Genomic DNA, 19,513 nt, shown 5'->3' on the forward strand with positions numbered 1-19,513 from the left:
AGATGAGGCGTTCTTCCTCCAGGTGTCGGGTGGTGAAGGAGCGGCAGTGGAGGAGGCCCAGGACCTGTATGTCCTCGGCAGAGGGGGAGTTGAAATGTTCAGCCACGAGGTTGATTGGTGCGGGTGTCCTGGAGATGTTCTCTAAAGCGCTCTGTGAGAAAACGTCCAGTCTCCCCAATGTAGAGGAGACCACATCGGGAGCAACTGATACCATAAATGACATTGGTGGATGTGAAGGTGAAACTTTGGATGTGGAAGACTCCTTTGGGGCCTTGGATGAAGGAGAGGGAGGAGGTGTGGGTGCAGGTTTTGCAATTCCTGTGGTGGCATGGGAGGGTGGGTGGCTGGGGGCATGGACCTGACCAGGTAGTCACGGAGGGAACGGTCTTTGTGAAAAGTGGATAAGGGATGGGGAGAGATATATATCCCTGGTGGTGGGGTCCATTTGTAGGCGGCAGAAATGGCGGAGGATGATACAATGCTGGGGGGGTGTAAGGTGTGAACCAGGGATGTTCTGTCCTTGTTATGATTGGAGGGATGGGGTTTGAGGGCGGAGGTACGGGATGTAGATGAAATGCATTGGAGGGCATCATCAACCACGTGGGAGGGGAAATTAAAGGAGGAGGCGATCTGGTATGTTCTGTGGTGAAACTGGTCGTCCTGGGAGCAGATGGTCCTCACTATCCTCTCTACCTTCCTCTCTGATCTATCACCTTTACCCCATCCTCCATCCACCTATTGCACTCTCAACTACCTTCACCCTAGCCCCTCCCCCTCTCCCTCCCCCTCCCTCCCATTTATCTTTCCAGCTTCATTCCTGATGAAGGGCTCCTGCCTGAAACGTCGATTATCCTGCTCCTCGGATGCTGCCTGACCTGTGCTTTTCCAGCACCACTCTAATCTTGACTCTAATTTCGACTCTAATTTCTAGCATCTGCAGTCCTCACTTTCACCTACCTGATGTCATTGTGTGTCTACCCTGTTATTTAGAATTGTCATTAGGGGCAGAAAGGGGTAGCATGGTGGCCCAGTGGTTAGCACTGCTGCCTCACAGCGCCAGGGACCCGGGTTCGATTCCAGCCTCGAGTGACTGCCTGTGTGGGGTTTGCACATTCTCCCTGTGTCTGCGTGGGTTTCCTCTGGATGCTCCAGTTTCTTCCCACAGTCGAAAGATATGTAGGTTAGGTGAATTGGCTGTGCTAAATTGCCCGTAGTGTTCAGGGATGTGTAGGCTAGGTGCATTAGTGAGGGGTAAATATGGGATAATAGGGTAAGGGAATGGGTCTGGGTGGGTTACTCTTCAGAGGGTCAGTATGGACTTGTTGGGCCAAAAGGCCTGTTTCCAATTTCCTATAATTGTAGGGATTCAATTATATTAACCACTTGATTTGGAGGTGAGGCCCTGACTAAGGAATCCACTTTCTCACAATTGTGGAACAGACTTTGAAACAACAACAACACCTAGTGTTTGTGTAATGCCTTCTTGGTTGAAGAGTTAAACTTCGTGAAAGCTCTCGTGGTAGTGTATCTACCTCTGAGCCAGGTCAGGTCCCACCTTCTCCTGAGGTGTGTCATAATGTTTCTGAACAGGGTGCCAAAATATTCATAAAGAAACATATTTAGGGAAGAAGTGGAGAGGTTTAAGGTTGCAGTTCTGGAAATTGGAATTTGGGCAGCTGAAGGTATGTTTGTCATGGACTGACTGTGTGGAGTTTGCACATTCTCCCTGTGTCTGCGTGGGTTTCCTCCGGGTGCTCCGGTTTCCTCCCACAGTCCAAATATGTGCAGGTCAGGTGAATTGGCCATGCTAAATTGCCCACAGTGTTAGGTAAGGGGTAGATGTAGGGGTATGGGTGGGTTGCGCTTCGGCGGGGCGGTGTGGACTTGTTGGGCCGAAGGGCCTGTTTCCACACTGTAAGTAATCTAATCTAAAAATAAGGAAGAGCAGAAGCAGGCCATTCAGTCCATTGAGGGTGCTCTGTTATTCAACAAGATCATTGCCAATTTGCCCAAGACCACACCCTCTCTTGTGCCAGCTCAGCGTAGCCTTCCACTCCTTGATTATTTCCAAAATCTATCTCTTCTTTAAACACTCCATGATCTCACAGCACAACTCTTTTGGGATAGAAGAAATTTCTGTTTTCAATCAACGTCCCTTTATTCTGTAACTATATACCCCTTAGTCTGAAATTTCCTGACTAGTGGAAACATCCTCAACATCTATCTCCGAAACGTCGATTTCGAAGCTCCTTGGATGCTGCCTGAACTGCTGTGCTCTTCCAGCACCACTAATCCAGAATCTGGTTTCCAGCATCTGCAGTCATTGTTTTTACCTCGTTGGTCTATCTCAACAAGCCCCCTCAGAATCTTTGTTTCAATAAGGTAATGAAATGGAGTGATTAGAATTGAGGATTCTGGAGATGCTAGAGTTGGAGAAAGTTGTAGTGATGGAGGGGATTACAGCAGTAGAGTTTACAAAGAACATGGGGCAACTTCATCAGCATTCCTGATGAAGGGCTCATGCCCGAAACGCGATTCTCCTGCTCCTCGGATGCTGTCTGACCTGGTGTGCTTTTCCAGCACCACACACTTGACTCTGATCTCCAGCATCTGCAGTTCTCATCTTCGCCTCTAACCTGGTGTTGTGTGACCTCTGACCTTGTTCACCCCAGTCGAACACCGGCACTTCCACATCAAAGCCCCTTTAAAAATCTTGAATGTTTCGGTGAGGTCAGTTCTCAATCTTCTAATCTACAGTGAGTTCAGGCCCAATCTAGTTAACCTCTCCTTGTAAAGAAATCCTTCCATACCAGGCATTGGCCTAGGGATCCTTCCTCAGACTGCCTCCTAAGGTAAGTATATCTTTCCTTTGACAAAAGTCCCAAACCAGTTCACAGTATTCCAGCTGTGGTCTGACTGGTGCCTTGTACAATTTTGGAACAATCTCCCTATTTTTATGCTCAGTTCCCTTTGAGGCCCAAGGCCAAGGGTATTGACGGGGTGAATGTGGAATGAATGTTTCCTCATGGGAGAATATAATTGGGGGTCACTATTTGAAAATAAATAGTTGCCTGTTTATGACAAAAATGAGATTTTTTTTCTGAGTTGAGAGCCTTTGAAACTCTCTCTTCCTGAAAACCATGATTTGGAGATGCTGGTGTTGGACTGGGGTGTATAAAGTTAAAAATCTCACAACACCAGGTTATAGTCCAACAAGTTTAATTGGAAGTACACTAGCTTTCACCACCCGAAGAAGGAGCAGCGCTCCGAAAGCTAGTTCTTCCAATTAAACCTGTTGGACTATAACCTGGTGTTGTGTGATTTTTAACTTCCTGAAACCGTGATAGAACCCAAAACCTTAAATAGGTTTAGGGCAGGGATGAATAGGTTCTCCACAAGAAGGTGAAAGTACAATTTTAACCATTTAATTTTTGTTTCTCAGCTCATGTACAGCAAAACAGAATATTAATTTATTGTCGCTTGCATTTTACGAAAGAAAATGAGAAGTGTTTAAGTCACCATCCCATAGTGCCATTTAAATACAGAAATTATATATTAAAAAATCCATCCCACCATTTGCACACCTCATCCCTATTCTGTACACTCAAATATTGATTCCACTCACCCAGTCCACCCCAGTCTCTCACAATGTACACTCATGTATTCTATCCCATTACATTTCTCCCCTGCCAGAGGAATTCATTTCTCTGTGTTAACCCTGTCATGACATGAAATGTTTCAAATGCTTCACCCCACAGTCCTCTAAATGTGAGGGAAGCGAAACTGAGTTTCAGCTACTTGACCCCATTACCCCTTTAATACAACTATATCCTCAGCCTGAGATGGAACGTGAATTACAGAGGGCCAAGGGATTATTGTGTAGATGTGTTCACCAATGTCAATCGATAAAGGAACAAGAGAGGCCATTCGGCCCCTTGAACCCATCCTTCTATTGAGTGAGATTGAGGGTGATCTGCAGTCAGGGGTAAATGTAGGATAATAGGGTAGGGGAAAGAGTCTAGGTGGGTTACTCTTCAGAGGGGTCAGTATGGACTTGTTGGGCCGAAGGGCCTGTTTCCCCACTGCAGATATTCTATTCTCTTAAAAAAAAAAACCTGCTTTTATCCATCAACATTGAAAGGCCAAAATCCAAAAACCTGGCCTTAAAATTAACAAATAACTGTGTGTATAAGTACCATTTGCAGAGGTTAGTTCAGACTTCCACCATCCTTAAGTTTCCTAATTTCACTCCTGAACGGTCCTGCTCTAGTTTTGAGGCTGTGTCTCCATGTCCCAGATTCACAGATTCTATCACTGAATCTGTCATTATTGGGGACTACCACTTCCTCCAACAGAAGTGGAGATGTTCGCTGATGATTGCACAATGTTCAGCGCCATTCGTGATTCTTAGATACTGAAACAGTCCATACTCAAATCCAGCAAGACCTGGGCAATATCCAGGTTTGGATGCCCCACTATCAACATTCTGAGGGTTACCATTGACCAAAACCTCAACTGGACTCGCTGCATAATCACAGCGGCTACAAGAGCAGGTCAGAGGCTGGGAATACTGCAGTGAGTAACTCGCCTCCTGTCTCCCCAAAGCCTGTCCACCCTCTACAAGGCACAAGTCGGATGTGTGATGGAATACTCCCCACTTACCCGGATGGGTGCAGCTACAACAAACACTCCAGAAGCTTGACCCCCATCTCGGACAAAGCAGGCCCACTTGATTGGCACCACAACCACAAGCATCCACTCCCTCCACCATCGCCACTCAGTTGCAGCAATGTATAGTATCTAGAAGGTACATTGCAGAAATTCACCAAAGCGCCTTAGATTACCCCTTCCTAAGGGCATTGTGGGTCTACCTACAGCACACAGACTGCAGCGGTTCAAGAAGGCAGCTCACCCCCACCTTCTCAAGGGGAAACTAAGGATGGGCAGTAAATGCTGGCTCAGCCAGCAATGCCCACACCCAATGAATTTTTAAGAATTCCTAAACAGAAGTATTTTATTTTAATCCACTTCATATATTCCCCTCTTACTATACTGGAAATGTAAATTAAATCACCCTTCAACCTTCCAGATACCAGGGAATACAAACCTCTCAATTTAAGCCTCAGTGCTGGTATTGTTCTGGTGAATCTGCACAGCACTTTTCTAAAAGAAGGGCTCATGCCCAAAACATCGATTCTCCTGCTCCTTGGATGCTGCCTGACCTGCTGCGCTTTTCCAGCAACACATTTTCAGCACTTTTCTAAAGCCAGGATATTCTCCCTGAACATTTGTGGCCTGTAATATTTGCAGTGATGAACAGCGTTGCCTAACCAGAGCTTTTGTACAGCTGAAACATGACTATGCCCTCGTTTTTTGATCCTCTCGATATAAAGGCCAGCATTCCATCCATCTTTTTAGTTTGATTTATTTTCTGTACCTATCCTAAGATATTTTCATGATCTGTGCACCCGCACCCCAGCTCTCTCTAGCCTCCCAGTGTTTGTATTTTTCACGATTTAGAAAGTCTCCATTTAGATTGGCCCCAGGATTGTCTACATTAATATCCACTTGTGGTTTTTCTGATTAATATTATATTTTATCCCATAACATTGTTGGCATTCCACCCTTCCATCTGCAATGTTTATCATCTTTCTTTGAGGACATGGGCAGATTTGGAGTTTTGGTCCCATTGTCTAAGTCATTATGAAACCTGGTAAATAACTAGGGCAGAGACCATTCCAGAATGCCGCTGGTTACACTCTGCCAGTTGGAGAAGCTGCAATTGGTCTAGGATCAGGATTAGGATCTGGGTTAACCCTAACCTGATCATCCACACCCTGTCTCTCAGCCATTAGTGGATATGGGGCTGCTTCACTATCTGAGGAGCTGAGCAGTTTGGTTAATACCTAACTGTGTTAGTCAGTAACTTCTCAAATGTTTGAACCGAGCTCTTCAGGAGAAACTGTTATCGTGATGCCCATTCAGAAGATAATGACGAAACCCTTTGTTCAATATTGATGGCTTTACAATGAAAATGTTTCAACATATTAAGGCCATCCAGACCTTTCCTGATTCTATTTACTGTTTATCAGACAAAGTGTGCATTCGGATCAAGCCTTTAAGATGATAATGAGATTTGATGAGCGAGTAGATGGAGAGAATATATTTCCATCTGTTTGGGTTAGAGGGAGTTTAAAATAAAAGAGCAAGGAATCCAGAGGCACAGGTTAAAGCCCTGGCGATCTGGGATCAAATCGCACCATTGCTGCTGGCAGAGAGGATTCAATAAATACATCTGGAATGAGAAACTAATCTCTGCAGTAGTGAGTTTGAAAACATTGTTGTAAAAACCCATCTGGTTCATGAATAGAATAGAATAGAATCCCTACAGTGTGGGAACAGGCCCTTCAGCCCAACAAGCCCACACCGACTCTCCGAAGAGTATCCCACCCAAACCTATTCCTCATTACTCTATATTTACCCCTGACTAATGCACCTAACCTCCCATCCCTGAACACTGTGGGAAATTTAGCATGGACAATCCATCTAACCTGCACATCTTTGGATTGGGGGAAGAAACCCACACTGACACTGGGAGAATGTGCAAACTCCACACAGACTGTCACCTGAGGCTGGAATCGAATCCCGGTCCCTGGTGCTGTGAGGCAACAGTGCTAACCACTGAGCCACCATGCTCCCCCAATGTTCCAGACCCACAGCAATGAGGCTGTCCCTTAACTGTCCTCTTGGCAATTAGGGATGGGCAATAAATACTGGTCTTGCCTTGGAAATAATCAACTGATTGCTTAGCCAGCATGAGGGAGGGAAGGTGGGGGTGAGTAGTTTGGCACGGTGTTTGGGTTGGGCTGGTTGGGTGGGGGTGGCAGAGGGTGCATGAGGAGGGCTTGATGAACCTGATTTTCGAATGGTTCCCTCAGGCCGTCCATGATTTCGGAGAGGTTGTATAGCACCGACTCTGAAAACTTGGCTCCCAAGCCTACCCTTGTATTCAAACCAGCAAGGGGTCAGGAGTGCTGGTGGAGACTTGTGACCGGAAAGCACAACCCCCCCCCCCCCCCCCCCACCCTTAACTAGAGCCTGTGGACACAGAAATCCCAAGCCGGGGATTCTGGGATCAGGATCGGTTACCATTTTCAGTAAGCTCCCATGTTGACCTGATTCTGCAAAAATCTCAGCCTATGTCTGTGTCTTCCACACCTCTGCTGCCCCCAGTGGTTAAAGTATTTCCTGTGTTCACACTCCCTGCTCACTGATACTCAAGTGTGGGTTCCACCACTCTGCTCCAGACCTTGGCTTGAACAAGGACACAAGAGCTGAATTCCAGAGGGGAGGCGAGAATGACCGCCTTTGATGTCAAGGCAGCATTTGACTGAGTGGCGTCAAGGAGCCCTAGCAAAACAGGAGTCAAGGGGCAAACTCTCCAGTGGTTGGAGATATACCTGACATGTAGGAAGATGGTTGTGGTTGTTGGAGGTCAGTCACCTCAGCTCCAGATTGTCTCTGCAGGAGTCCCTCAGGGCAGTGACTTAGTCCCAACCATCTTCAGCTGCTTCATCGATGACCTTCCCTCCATCAGAAGGTCAGAAGTTTGGGTGTTCACTGATTGTGCAGTCAGAGTAATGCCGAAAAGAGGAGTAGACCATTCAGCCCTTCGAACCTGCTCCGCCATTCACAATTCCTCAGATACTGAAGCTCCAACAACATTCAAGCAGCTCAACACCATCCAGAACAAAGCAGCCTGCTTGATTGGCACCACATCCACAAATATCTACTCCCTCCACCACTGATGCTCAGTAGTAGCAGTGTGTACCATGTACAAGATGCTCTGCAGAAATTCACCAAAGATCCTCAGACAGCACCTTCCAAACCCATGGCCACTTCCACCTAGAAGGGCAAGGGTAGCAGGTACACGGGAGCATCAGCCTCTAAGTTCCACTCCAAGGCACTCACCACCCTGATGTGGAAGTATACAGCCCTCAGTGCAACAGGAGCATACCCTGATTTCTGCTGTTCTTTGAGCTGAGCTGAGGTGAGACCAGATTCTCAAGCACAAATGTTGCTGGACTAGGTTTAAGGACATGTTCCTATGGGTCCCTTTTAAAGTAAACCACAAGAATGTCAGCAATTCCATTTGGAAGGTTTCATCAAAATGTGGTTATGTTTTTATGTTGAAGCAAATTCCAGATGTATTTTGCTGCACACACTTTGAACTCTGTGTGCATCTGCTGTCCATGTGCCTCCCGGATTTCCGTCTCTGCCTTTACATTTTCTGCAATGCGTTTTTCAGCATCTGATTATTGAGACCCTTCAGCCCCTTTTGAAAACAGTCTCTCCAGCATCCCAAAGCCCCCCAGAGTCTCCCTTTGTAATCTTCAGTGATTTTGGAGACCTGGCCTAATCACACACTGAATTGGAACGTCTGATTCCTTTTTGGCCTCAGTCCCAGGCACTCTTTGTGGAAAGACTTTAGGTTCTCACTGTTTACTACATTTTGGAGGCTGAATTCCCTCCCTGCCCAATGACTGCTGAGTCAGAGTAATGCCGAAAAGAGGAGTAGACCATTCAGCCCTTCGAACCTGCTCTGCCATTCATTAGGATCGTGGCTGATCATCCCCTCAGTTCCCTGCTCCCACTTTCTCCCAAGAACTATACCTAACATCATCTTGCGAACATTCAACGTTTTTATCTCAATTGCCTTCTGTGGCAGAGAGTTCCATAGACTTGCTGCTCTCTGGGTGAATAAATTGCTCCTCTCCATCTGAAATGGGCCACCCTGTATCCTTAGACTGTGGCCCGTGGTTCTGACCCCCCCCAATCATTATCCCACATCCCTACCACCCTTGAGCCTCATTCCTGTAATCTCCAGTGAATATAGTCTCACTTCATTCATCTGTCCTGCCATCCCAGGAATCAGTCTGGGAAACCTTTGCTGTGTTCCTTCCATCCTGAGGTAGCAAGACCAAAACTACACAATAGTCCAAGTATGGTCTCCCCAATGGCCTGTCTAATTCCAGTAACACTCCCCTCCTCCTGTTCTCTAATCCTCTCTCTATGGAGGCCAACCGGGCAGTTGTTGCCGTCACCACTTGCTAGATGTCATATTGAGGTTGTGCAGTAATTGATGAGGCCTCTTCTGGAGTACTGTGTCCAGTTCTGGCCGTCCTGATATAGGAAGGATACTATTAAACCAGAGAGGGTTCAGAAAAGATCTACCAGGATGGTGCTGGGAATGGTGGATATGAGCTATAAAAGTAATAGGCTGGGACCTTTTTTTACAGGAGCATAGGAGGTTGAGGTCTGATCTGATGGAGGTTTATAAAACCATGAGGGGCATATATAAGGTGATTAGCAAAGGTCTTTTCCCCGGGGTAGAGGAGCTCAAAACGAGACGGCATACTTTTCAAGTGAGAGGAGAAAGATGTAAAGACACCGGGGCAATTTTGTTTTAGTGGTATGAACTGCCAGATAAGATGCTGGATGTGGGTACAGTAACAACATTTAAAATGTATTTGGATAAGTATATGAATAAGAAAGGTTTAATATGATACTGGATTAGTGGTGCTAGCACCACTAATCCAGAATCTGGTTTCCAGCTTCTGCAGTCATTGTTTTTACCCACCCTAATGTGATACTGGCCGAGTGCAGGCAGGGGGGGGCCTAGTTTAGTTTGGAAACATGGTTTGCATGGGCTGGTTGAACTCAAGGGTCTGGATCTGCACTGTATGCCTCTGCGACTCTATGGCTTCCTGCTTCCATTCAGATACTAGTGTACAAGGACAGCCAGGACTCGTTGCACCTCCCCCTTTTCCTTATTCAGAGAATCATCTCCCTTGTTCTGTTTGGTGTGAAATCTGTTCTCTTGTGTTCGCTGCTATGACCTCAGGACTGTTCATGGGAGCCTGCTGTACATCAGTCAGCTGTTGCATTTCTCTACATTATAAGGGCCATGCATTGAAAGTAGTTAACCGGATTTTGATGAGCCATCTTGAAGATGTGGAAGGTCCTTTTTGTGTCTGTGATAGTGCAATTCTCCTTCATTCAATCTGTACTTTGTGCACAGATCCCTGCAAAGGTGTTTTAACCCAGAGGAGAGAGCACAACCCACTGAGTCTGGGTTCATGCTGCCTGGGGTTGTCGCTCTTGGAAGGAGAGCCAGAGTGTTAGACAGGTAGTTCTTTGCAAATTTGAACTCCTTCATAATTCTACTATCTGTACCCTGTCTTGCACCAACTCCTATTCACCCACCCATCCATCCACTGGCTCCTAGACTCACAGACCCTCTGCTTTAGACCTCTTCACCCTATTTTCAGATTGCTCCATTGTCTTGCCCCTCCCCGTCTCAGCTGAAGTACTGCAACCCTCTGAAATCCCACTCTCCTGTTGGCCATGTCTGATTTTTCTGTGCTCAGTCAGTGTACAAGACCCTTGTTCAGCCTCCGCTGGAATGTCATGTACAGTTGTTGGTGGCACATTGTTGGAAATATGTGATGGATTGCAAAAGTGATTGACAAGAATGGTTCCAGCAATGAGAAACTTCAGTGATGAGGATAGATTGAAGACATTGGGATCATTCTCCCTGGAAAGAGATTTGATGGAGGCATTCAAAACTATGATAGGCTGGACAGAGTACTGTAGATGGGGAAATTTATTCCCACTGGTAAAAGGAACAAGGGGGCTTGAATTTAAAGTGATGGCAAAAGAATTGAAGGTGATATAAGGAAAAACATTTTCACCCAGTGAGTAGTTCGGGTCTAGAACGCTGGATGTGGAAAGGTGGTGCAGGCTGGTTCAATGCAGGCATTCAAAAGGGAATTGTTTTTATCCAAATGATGATCCAATGTGTAAGGGTTTGGGGGGAGGGGCGAGAAGGAAGCTGGCACTAGGTAATGCTGCTCATTTGATGAGATGGAAGAGGCACGATGGGCCGAGTGGCACCTTTCTACACTGTAACAATTCTGTGATACTATTGGGGCTTGTGTTACCCCATTCTCTGGAGTTCCTGAAGGTGACATTCATCAAAGTTTTACCTGCACTTTCACACATGTCACTTATTTTATCCGTTGGTCCTGATGCGGTCCCCTCTACATCAGGGAGACTGGATGCCTCCTAGCAGAGTGCTTCAGAGAATATCTCTGGGACACCCGCACCAACCAACCCCACTGCCCTGTGGCTGAACATTTCAACTTCCCCTCCCACTTTGCCGAGAACATGTGGGTCCTGGGCCTCCTCCATTGTCACTCCCTCACCACCCGATGCCTGGAGGAAGAAAGCCTCATCTTCCACCTTGGGACCTGTGGGCATCAACGGTTTCTTCATTTCCCCCCCCACCCCCCCCCACCTTACCCCAGCTCCAACCTTCCAGCTCAGCACCATCCTCCTGACCTGTCCCATCTGTCAATCCTCCTTCCCACCTATCCACTCCACCCTCCTCTCTGACCTATAACCTTTACCCCATCTCCACCTTTATCCCATCTCTCAGCTACCTTCTCCCCAGCCCCACCCTCCTCCCATTTATCTCTCTACCCTGGGGACTCCCTGCCTCATTCCTGATGAAGGGCTTTTGCCTGAAACGTTGATTCTCCTGCTCCTTAGATGCTGCCTGACCTGCTGTGCTTTCCCAGCAACACTCTTGACTCTGATCTCCAGCGTCTGCAGTCCTCACTTTCGCCTTAAGGTCAAACCAGACATGTGACTGAGAAGGAGCAATCCAATCCAAGAGAGCAGCCTCTAAATTTTTTATTTTTAAAATATTTTAATGTTATCATTTTAAAAATACACTTTATTCATAAATAATCTCTATATAGACATAGCCAAAAATGGAGTTGCATTCTGTACACTTTAATATCAAGTAAACAAACATTGGACTTTGACAAATCCACAAAACCAAAGACCTCTCTTCTACATACAAAACTAATATTGACATTTATTTGAGACACTGGGGGTCTGTTTAGTTATCGGACCTTCCCATTTCCCTTCAGCAGGAAGAGCTCCGATGGTGGTCTTTCCCCACTATGCCTTGGCAGCGGCTGCCCTGAACTTTAGTGTATCCCTCAGCACGTAGCCCTGACCTTGGAGTGTGTCAGTCTGTAACACTGGGTCAGGGTCAACTCCTTGCTCTGTAACACCAACAAGTTTCGGGCAGACCAAAGAGCGTCTTCCACCGAGCTGATGTTCTTCCCGGTGCAGTCGATGTTTGTCTCGGTGCATCCTGGGGAACAGATGGTAGAGCACAGAGTCCCACGTCACGGAGCTGCTCAGGACAAACCTCAACACAACCCACTGCCTCTTCTCCCAGGCTTCCTTTACAAAGGCACATTCCCAGGAGGAGATGTGTGATAGTCTTTGAGGGCAGTGTGCGGTGGTGCAGATTGGTGCAAACACCCAATACTCAGGAAAGCCCACAGATCCCTGAATGGACAGTAGGCAGGACTATTTCTGAGACAGTTATGACACTGGTACTGCAGAGTTCTCCCAAAGCTTAAAACCCCTCTTTCTGCTTTGTGGCATTCCTTAAAACCTACCTCTTTGATCAAGCATTTCATCATCTGACTGACTGTCTCCCTATGTGGTTTGAAGTCGCATTTTTATGCAGATATGTGCTGTCAAAATAGGCCAATGAGTCCATGAGGAATTTCCTGATTTATGCTCCAGTGACGACCTTTAAGATGTTTCACTTTGTTTTGAGTTGCTGTTGAGATGGAGTTTGTAAACTCTCTCCGTTTTAGTGAATATTTTGTCTGTTTGTTTCTCAGGATTTGATCAACACTGTGGTCAGTGCTATCCTTTTCTTCATTGCCTCCATTGTGCTCGCAGCTATAAATCAGAAGAGGGGAGGGGAGATCGCTGCTGTGGTAAGTTACCCTGGGGTAACCCCCAGACCATAGAGACCCCAGGGACCCTGCCCCGGCCTGCACCAGACCCCAGGGACCCTGCCCCGGCCTGCACCAGACCCCAGGGACCCTGCACCAGACCCCAGGGTTCCTGCCCCGGCCTGTCTAAGCTCCTGTGTAAAGGATAACTCCTTGCTTGAGCTGTCAGTGTAATCCCTCCCTCTCCATATCATGTGACAGACATAATTACCTCAGAAGATAGCAATAAACACTGTGCGAATGATTGGCTGACTGAGTCTCTCTGTTCTGAAAAATGCTGCTAGTTTGTGTCTGTTTGGTTAGAAAAGCTGTCCACTCTCCTGCTCTTTCCTGTACTTTTCTGGAAAGTTTTAACTATTTATCCCTTTTTGTAAGTTTCTTAAATAACTCCACAGAGGCTGGTATCCCATCACCAAGTCCCTCTTTATTTACACGCGGTGAATCCTTGACACTGATCCAGCTCCTTCAGAGGCAGCTCTCAGACAGAGCAGAACCCCTGGCACTTCTGTTTACAGAGGGATCTCGATTACCCGGCATTCGCTTTTCCAAATATCAGCTTATCGGGCAAGATCGCAAGGTCCCGATGCTTGGCTAACAACGTTGTTCAGCATTCGATTATCTGGAGTTCGATTAACTGAATGAAATACACCTGCCCATGTCCTTCGGACAATCAAGGTTCCTCTGTATATATTTTTTTCCTAGCTATTTTATTAAACAATACACAGTTAACAAAGCAATTAACATTCACAGCTGTATACAGAGAAACAGCAATTTTACAAGGGAGAGGAGTGGCAAAGCCAGGCCCCAAACCCTACCATTCAACCAGTCTTCAGGGGAATGAGGCCATACCTCAAGTCTCACCTTCAGTCATCAAGGTGCCTCTGTAGATGTCAGCCAGACCTCCCTGATTGGCCCAGGTTAACAACCCCAAATGGGGAACTCGTGTTCTATGAGATTCACCTGACTGACCTCGTTACAATCACTACGGTTACAATCGAATCCTCTTGCACCACCCTTTTCCAGCAGCTCATTCCAGTTGAGGACCACTCACTGTAACAAAGCATTTTTCCTCCTCTTCAAAGTTTGAGAGAAGATTTGTAGCTCGGGTGCTCGTTGTTGTGGTTCTGTTCGCCGAGCTGGGAATTTCTGGTGCAGACGTTTCGTCCCCTGTCTAGGTGACCTCCTCAGTGCTTGGGAGCCTCCTGTGAAGCGCTTCTGTGATCTTTCCTCTGGATGTCACCTAGACAGGGGACGAAACGTCTGCACCAGAAATTCCCAGCTCGGTGAACAGAACCACAACATTTCTCCTCCTCTTCCTGTCCCCAATCATTCTCCTCACTCACAGTGAAAACCTACTCTCATTTTGAGCACCTCCATTAAGCTTCCCTTGAATCTCCTCAGTTTGAAGGTCTGCACTCCGGGGATCTCCAGCCCCCTTCGCAATCTGGAACTTTCCATCTGAGCGGCCAGCCTTTAAAGACTATAGTACGTAGGAGGAGAGGTAGGCCTTTCAGCCCATCGAATCTGCCTTGCCATTCAACAAGATTATGGATTATCTAACCATCCCTGGCTCCACTTTTCCCCCATAACCCTTGATTCCCTTGCTGATTAAAAATGTCTCTCTCTGACTTTGAATATACCGAATGACCCAAACTGGGCAGCCTTCCATAGGTTCACTCCCCTCTGAGAGACGAAATTCTCCCTCAGTTCTGTTTTAAATATGTAATCCTTTTATTCTGAAATTGTGCCCTCTGGTCCAAATCTACCCGTCAAGTTGCCTGTGAATCTTGTATGTTTCAGAAAGGACTCCTCGCATTCCTTTAAACTCCGATGAGTTCTGTCCTAACCTGCTCACCCTCTCCTTATGAAACAGTCCCTCAATATCAGTCGAGTGAACCTTCTCTGGATTGCCTGCAATTCCCGTGCATTTTTCCTTATATAAGGAAATACTCCAGCTGTGGTCTGATTAGTATCTTGTATAGTTTTAGAAAAACCTTCCTATATTTATATTGTTTTCATTTGAAATAAAGGCCAATATTCCATTAGATTTATAGAGCCACTAAGTACATACATCGCGAGGGGTTTTGGTTCACTTTGAGTGAGAGGGAACAAAAGTTTTAGGACACTTTTGAGATGGTGGCGTCTCTCTCCCTCTCAACTGGGAGGCCTGAGCACCAAATCTGGGCTGGCAGTCCTCGTGCCAATACCGAGGGAGTGCCACACTGCCGGAGGGGGCCGTCTGCCCGTTCAGACAGATGTTAAAGACCTCAGCGTTATTTTGAAGGACAGTCCTCCCCAGTGTCTTGGCCAATATTCATCCCTCAGGCAACATCACGGAAAGCACGTGGGCCATTGTTAGCTTGTGCGCAAATTGACTGCTGCGTCTCCTACATTGCGACGGTGAGAACATGACAAAGTGGAGGAATACATTGGTTCCTTCTTATTTTGTGACTATAAGGCCATTCAGCCCCTTGGGTCTGCTCCACTGAGATCATGCGGTTGTTAAAGAAGTAGAACTCCTTGATGTTCTTACTGTGCATTTTTGCCTTGAGGGATTGGTCCTTAATTGTTCCTCTGTTTCCTTCCCTCCTTGTCCCTTCCTCATCAGGTATTTGGGTTCCTGGCTGCGGCTGTCTATGCAGTTAACACGTACCTGGCCGTTAAGATTTGGAGATTAGGTGCCCGTCGCCAAACTGGGGGTCCAGCCAATGAGTACACGCGTGCCCGATCGGAATCTCGGGGAGAGGTGGAGAGTCGGCCTGAGGTCCAACGCTTAGAAGGGTGAAGAGGGGAACGGGACTCCCTTTGCAGTGGACAGAGCGAGAGCGAGAGAGGGAGGAGTGTCTGAGCTGTGTAATACTTGGCAGCTGAAAAATTGAACATCTGACATTTTCAGAGCAGACACTTGCAATTTTTTTTCTTTCTTTTCCAGTTTGGAATATTGTAGAAGGGCAGGCTAACCGTGGAGAGATGGGATATCAGAGCTTGGAGTCGTCTTGTGTTAACCTGTGGGCACATGGTTGCCAGGGAAGGCTGTGTGGCTCTGAGCAGTGCTCCCTGGCCCAGGTTCCTGCTGCATGGAGTGATGTCCAAACCTGGTCCTTGTGCCTCATCCCTGCTGTGGCCCTGATTGGAGATGCTCAACTTTCAGCAGCTGCTAAATAATGAATTAAAATGCTCTATTTATTGGGAAGCGGGTTTGAAGGACAGTTTGCAAACTTGTTTTGAAGTGGGAGTGAAGATCCTCAGAGGGGTGATGGTGAGAATTAGAATGAGAGACTGTCTCAGTCTAATGTGTGAAAGACTAACGCAATGATGAATAAACTGTGCACTGCGCAGAATAGAGCTTTGAATGACATTGTAGAATGGGAATTCTGCTGGTTAATGAGTTAGGGATGTGAGTGGGTGTCTGTCTGTTTGTATGTAGAAGGTTCAACTCTCCAACACGTAAATAATTTCTTTTCACCCGATTTGCAGTTTGAGCGACTGCGTCATCCACGAATGTGCTTCTTTCCGTGTCCTGCCGAAGATGATGTTCATCGATCTCCATCTCGTTTCTCTTCAAAGTTGCTTGTAAAAAGAAAACAAAAAGAAAAGATATCCAAAGATTTCATTTTTTAAAAAAAAAAATTTCTTTTGGCTTTATTTTCACTCATGCTGGTGACCAAAATCGGAAAAAGTCAACATGACTAGTTCATTCCATTCCTTGATGAAACCGCTTTTGTAGATTTATCAAGATGTCAGCACTAAAAGAGAACCTTCTGTGACCTCTGGTTAATATTGAATCACAGGGTATCACTTTACTTCACATTGCCCTCCATTTTGTTTGGGTTCAGTCTTGGTCCAAGTTAGGTTAGACCTCCTGGTGCTGACTATTTTATGTATATCTTGATTTGATTTCCATTTTTTTTATTCTTAAATCATTTCTATTATGTGCTAAGAATGAGGTATTTATTAGATTTGCTTGGAGTAGTCACTGAATCAGAATTTTTTTTTAAAAAAGCAGCTGAATCACCTTTTGATTTGCTTGAGTGCCCTCTGTCAGTGAGAGTCTTTTTTTCTTTAATACAGATGGTGTCCAAGACCTTTCAATATTCGTTGTATATCCATGCCAGTACATTTCCAGGCTGTTCTTGCATCTCTAACCTGTACAACAAGGTGACCACTCTTTCTAGCTTGCTTCTATCCCATCTTAAAGTGATACACAAAAGGTTTGAATTCCACGTCTCATTGGCTAGAAGCTTTTGGCTTGGTTCAGTGAGTATCTCCCTCAGCTCTTTGATCTGATGGATAACAATTTGAGCCACCGTCGTGAGCACATATCTAGGCCAATGGTGCAGGGCAGAGGCAGCGCTGCATTGTCCTTGGTGCTGTCTTCTGCTCCAGGTGTTGGACTGAGCCTCTATTTGATGGTTTGTTAAAAGCCCCATGACACACTTTTTATGAAGAAGACTGGGCAGGCTATCCCCAGTGCTCTTGACCTGTATTCATCCCATCAAATCGGATCACCCAAGAAAACTTTTTGTGTGGGAGCTTCCTGTGTACAAATTGGCTGTATTGAGTTTTCTACATTACAACAGTGACTGCAGTTCAAAAGTTACTTTGCTGGCTCCAAAGTGCTTTGGGATGACCTTCTTATCAAAACACAACACAAAGGTTTCTGGAACCCTTCCACTCCTGGATTTTCCCAGTTTTTAACAAAAACCTTTTTGTGTTTATATTTTTCAAAAAAAGTATCAGCTTTTTTATTATCCAAAGTACCAGCTCGACGTTGATAGATTAGCAATGAAACTCTGACCCAAAGAGAAGTCCATTAGGAGTCAAAGGGGAGGCTGAACTTGTAGTGTTGTCTGCCTGCCACTAGATGCCAGCAGCAGCCTGCAATTATCCCTCTGCCCCACAGAGTTGGCAGTGTGAGTGCTCTGTAGTACTGGGGGTGAATATCACATCATCCTCTCTCTATGTCAAAGGTTAATTTCACTGATTAAACCATCTTGTATTTATTTCAGAAGGAAGACTCCCTGACAAAACATTCCAATAGTCTTGTCAATTTTGCTTCAAGTCTTACCAGAGGTGCCTTTCACAGGGAGTAGTTGTTCCCCTGGAATGATGACAATCTTTATTTCCTACAGTTCACTCCCGCTTACTGAGTTCATTTGATTGTACTGGCCCCTTTGCATTGTTGGTTTTCTGGCTGAGTTAATGTCTGGGGTTTCGGTTTAATTTCTGTGGTGTGTTGCCACGAGTAATCACTGTGTTGAGGAGGGGGACAGAGATGTGATTTGTGATTTTGGGTTTTTTTTTAAAATTTGTCCATTGAACCACCCATTTATCCGCCTCCCTCCCACCCCCTTCGTCCTTCAATGGAGAAGTTAGAGGTCCTCTTGTTTTGGGATTGAACAGGGGCAGAGCTTGTTGGGAGGATGCACAGTAAGTATGGTCTATACCGAAGAGAATAATTAATGTGAAAAGATCTCTTCATGGCAAGGACTGTCTGATGATGCTTTTTAAATGGTTGGTGTTAATTGTAGTCAGATTTTATTTGTCATGTCCAGAATTGTGGAAATTTGTATTGGAGATTATTTTCCTGTTTGCTCCTCACCCTTTAACTTGTCCCTCCATCTCCTCTGAGCTGTATTTTTCTACATGTTTAGATTTAATTAGTTTTTGTGAATGTCATTTGATGGTACAGATTCTCACACCTCTCGTGTGTACCCTTGTTAACAAATAAAACTGAATTCACTTGTCAAGGTTGTTGGGAATTGATTGGTAGGTGGTGTTTTGGGCTGGTATGACCGTTCCTGTGTGTTTTTTGAACAGCCTGTCAGAAGGAATTGTATTATTTACCCAATTTCATTTTGAAAAGCTTTACGGTCCCTAGCAGCCCTCCCTGTCTGGGCAGGAAGGCCTTCAACCTTTTGAGCTCTGTCCTAGCTCCACCACATGAGCACAGTTACCAGTGTACACCACTGGGAGATTGGAGACTCCTGACTGAAATTTCTCTTCAGAATGTGAAAATTAGGAGTAAGCCACTCTCTTCCTCGAGACTGAGCTGCTACAGCTGATCTGCCCCAGGCCACAACTTCTGTTGTGTGCCTCTTCCTAATTGTCCTCAACTCTTCCTCAATTGTTTCAAAAATCCATCTCCTTTTTAAGTATTTTCAGTGACTCAGTCTCCGCAGCGCTCTGGGGTACAGAATTCCACACATTCACAAACCCCTTTGGATGAAAGATTATCAGTGACATTCCCTCTTGTGGCACAGTATAGTGTCCCTATCCCTGGACCACGAGGCCTAGCTTCAAGTCCCACCTGCTCCAGAGGTGTACAATGACATCTCTGAGTATGTTGATGAGAAAAATAGGTTACATTTTAAACCAAATGTCGAGTTGAGGTTAAATCAGACCAGCCATAATTTTACTGAATAGTACAGCAGGACCCCATGGCCAACTCTTGTGCATATGCTTGTAAAAAAAAAATTCCTTTGCATCTCAGTGTTAAACGAGTTTCCCCACATTCTGTAATCATGTCCCCAAGTTCCAGATTCCCTATTAGTGGAAACATCTTCTCACCATTGACCCTGTAAAGGACCCACAGAATCTTGTATTTCTCAATCCTCATTTTT

The 19,513-nt window shown here is 45.9% G+C and overlaps 1 protein-coding gene across 1 annotated transcript in view; it reads left to right on the top strand.

Moving 5' to 3' along the window:
* Window positions 1–18,640, top strand: part of cmtm4 (CKLF-like MARVEL transmembrane domain containing 4) — a 78,071-nt gene extending 59,431 nt beyond the window's left edge. The window contains exons 3-4 of the mRNA XM_072595821.1: window positions 12,774–12,872; window positions 15,499–18,640. Of these exons, the coding sequence (XP_072451922.1) occupies window positions 12,774–12,872; window positions 15,499–15,675 (276 nt within the window). The 3' untranslated portion in view covers window positions 15,676–18,640. The remainder of the gene's footprint in view (window positions 1–12,773; window positions 12,873–15,498) is intronic.
* Window positions 18,641–19,513: the final 873 nt, after the last annotated feature.

This window comes from Chiloscyllium punctatum, chromosome 26 (assembly GCF_047496795.1).
Source record: "Chiloscyllium punctatum isolate Juve2018m chromosome 26, sChiPun1.3, whole genome shotgun sequence".
In the NCBI taxonomy this organism is placed as follows: Eukaryota; Metazoa; Chordata; class Chondrichthyes; order Orectolobiformes; family Hemiscylliidae; genus Chiloscyllium; species Chiloscyllium punctatum.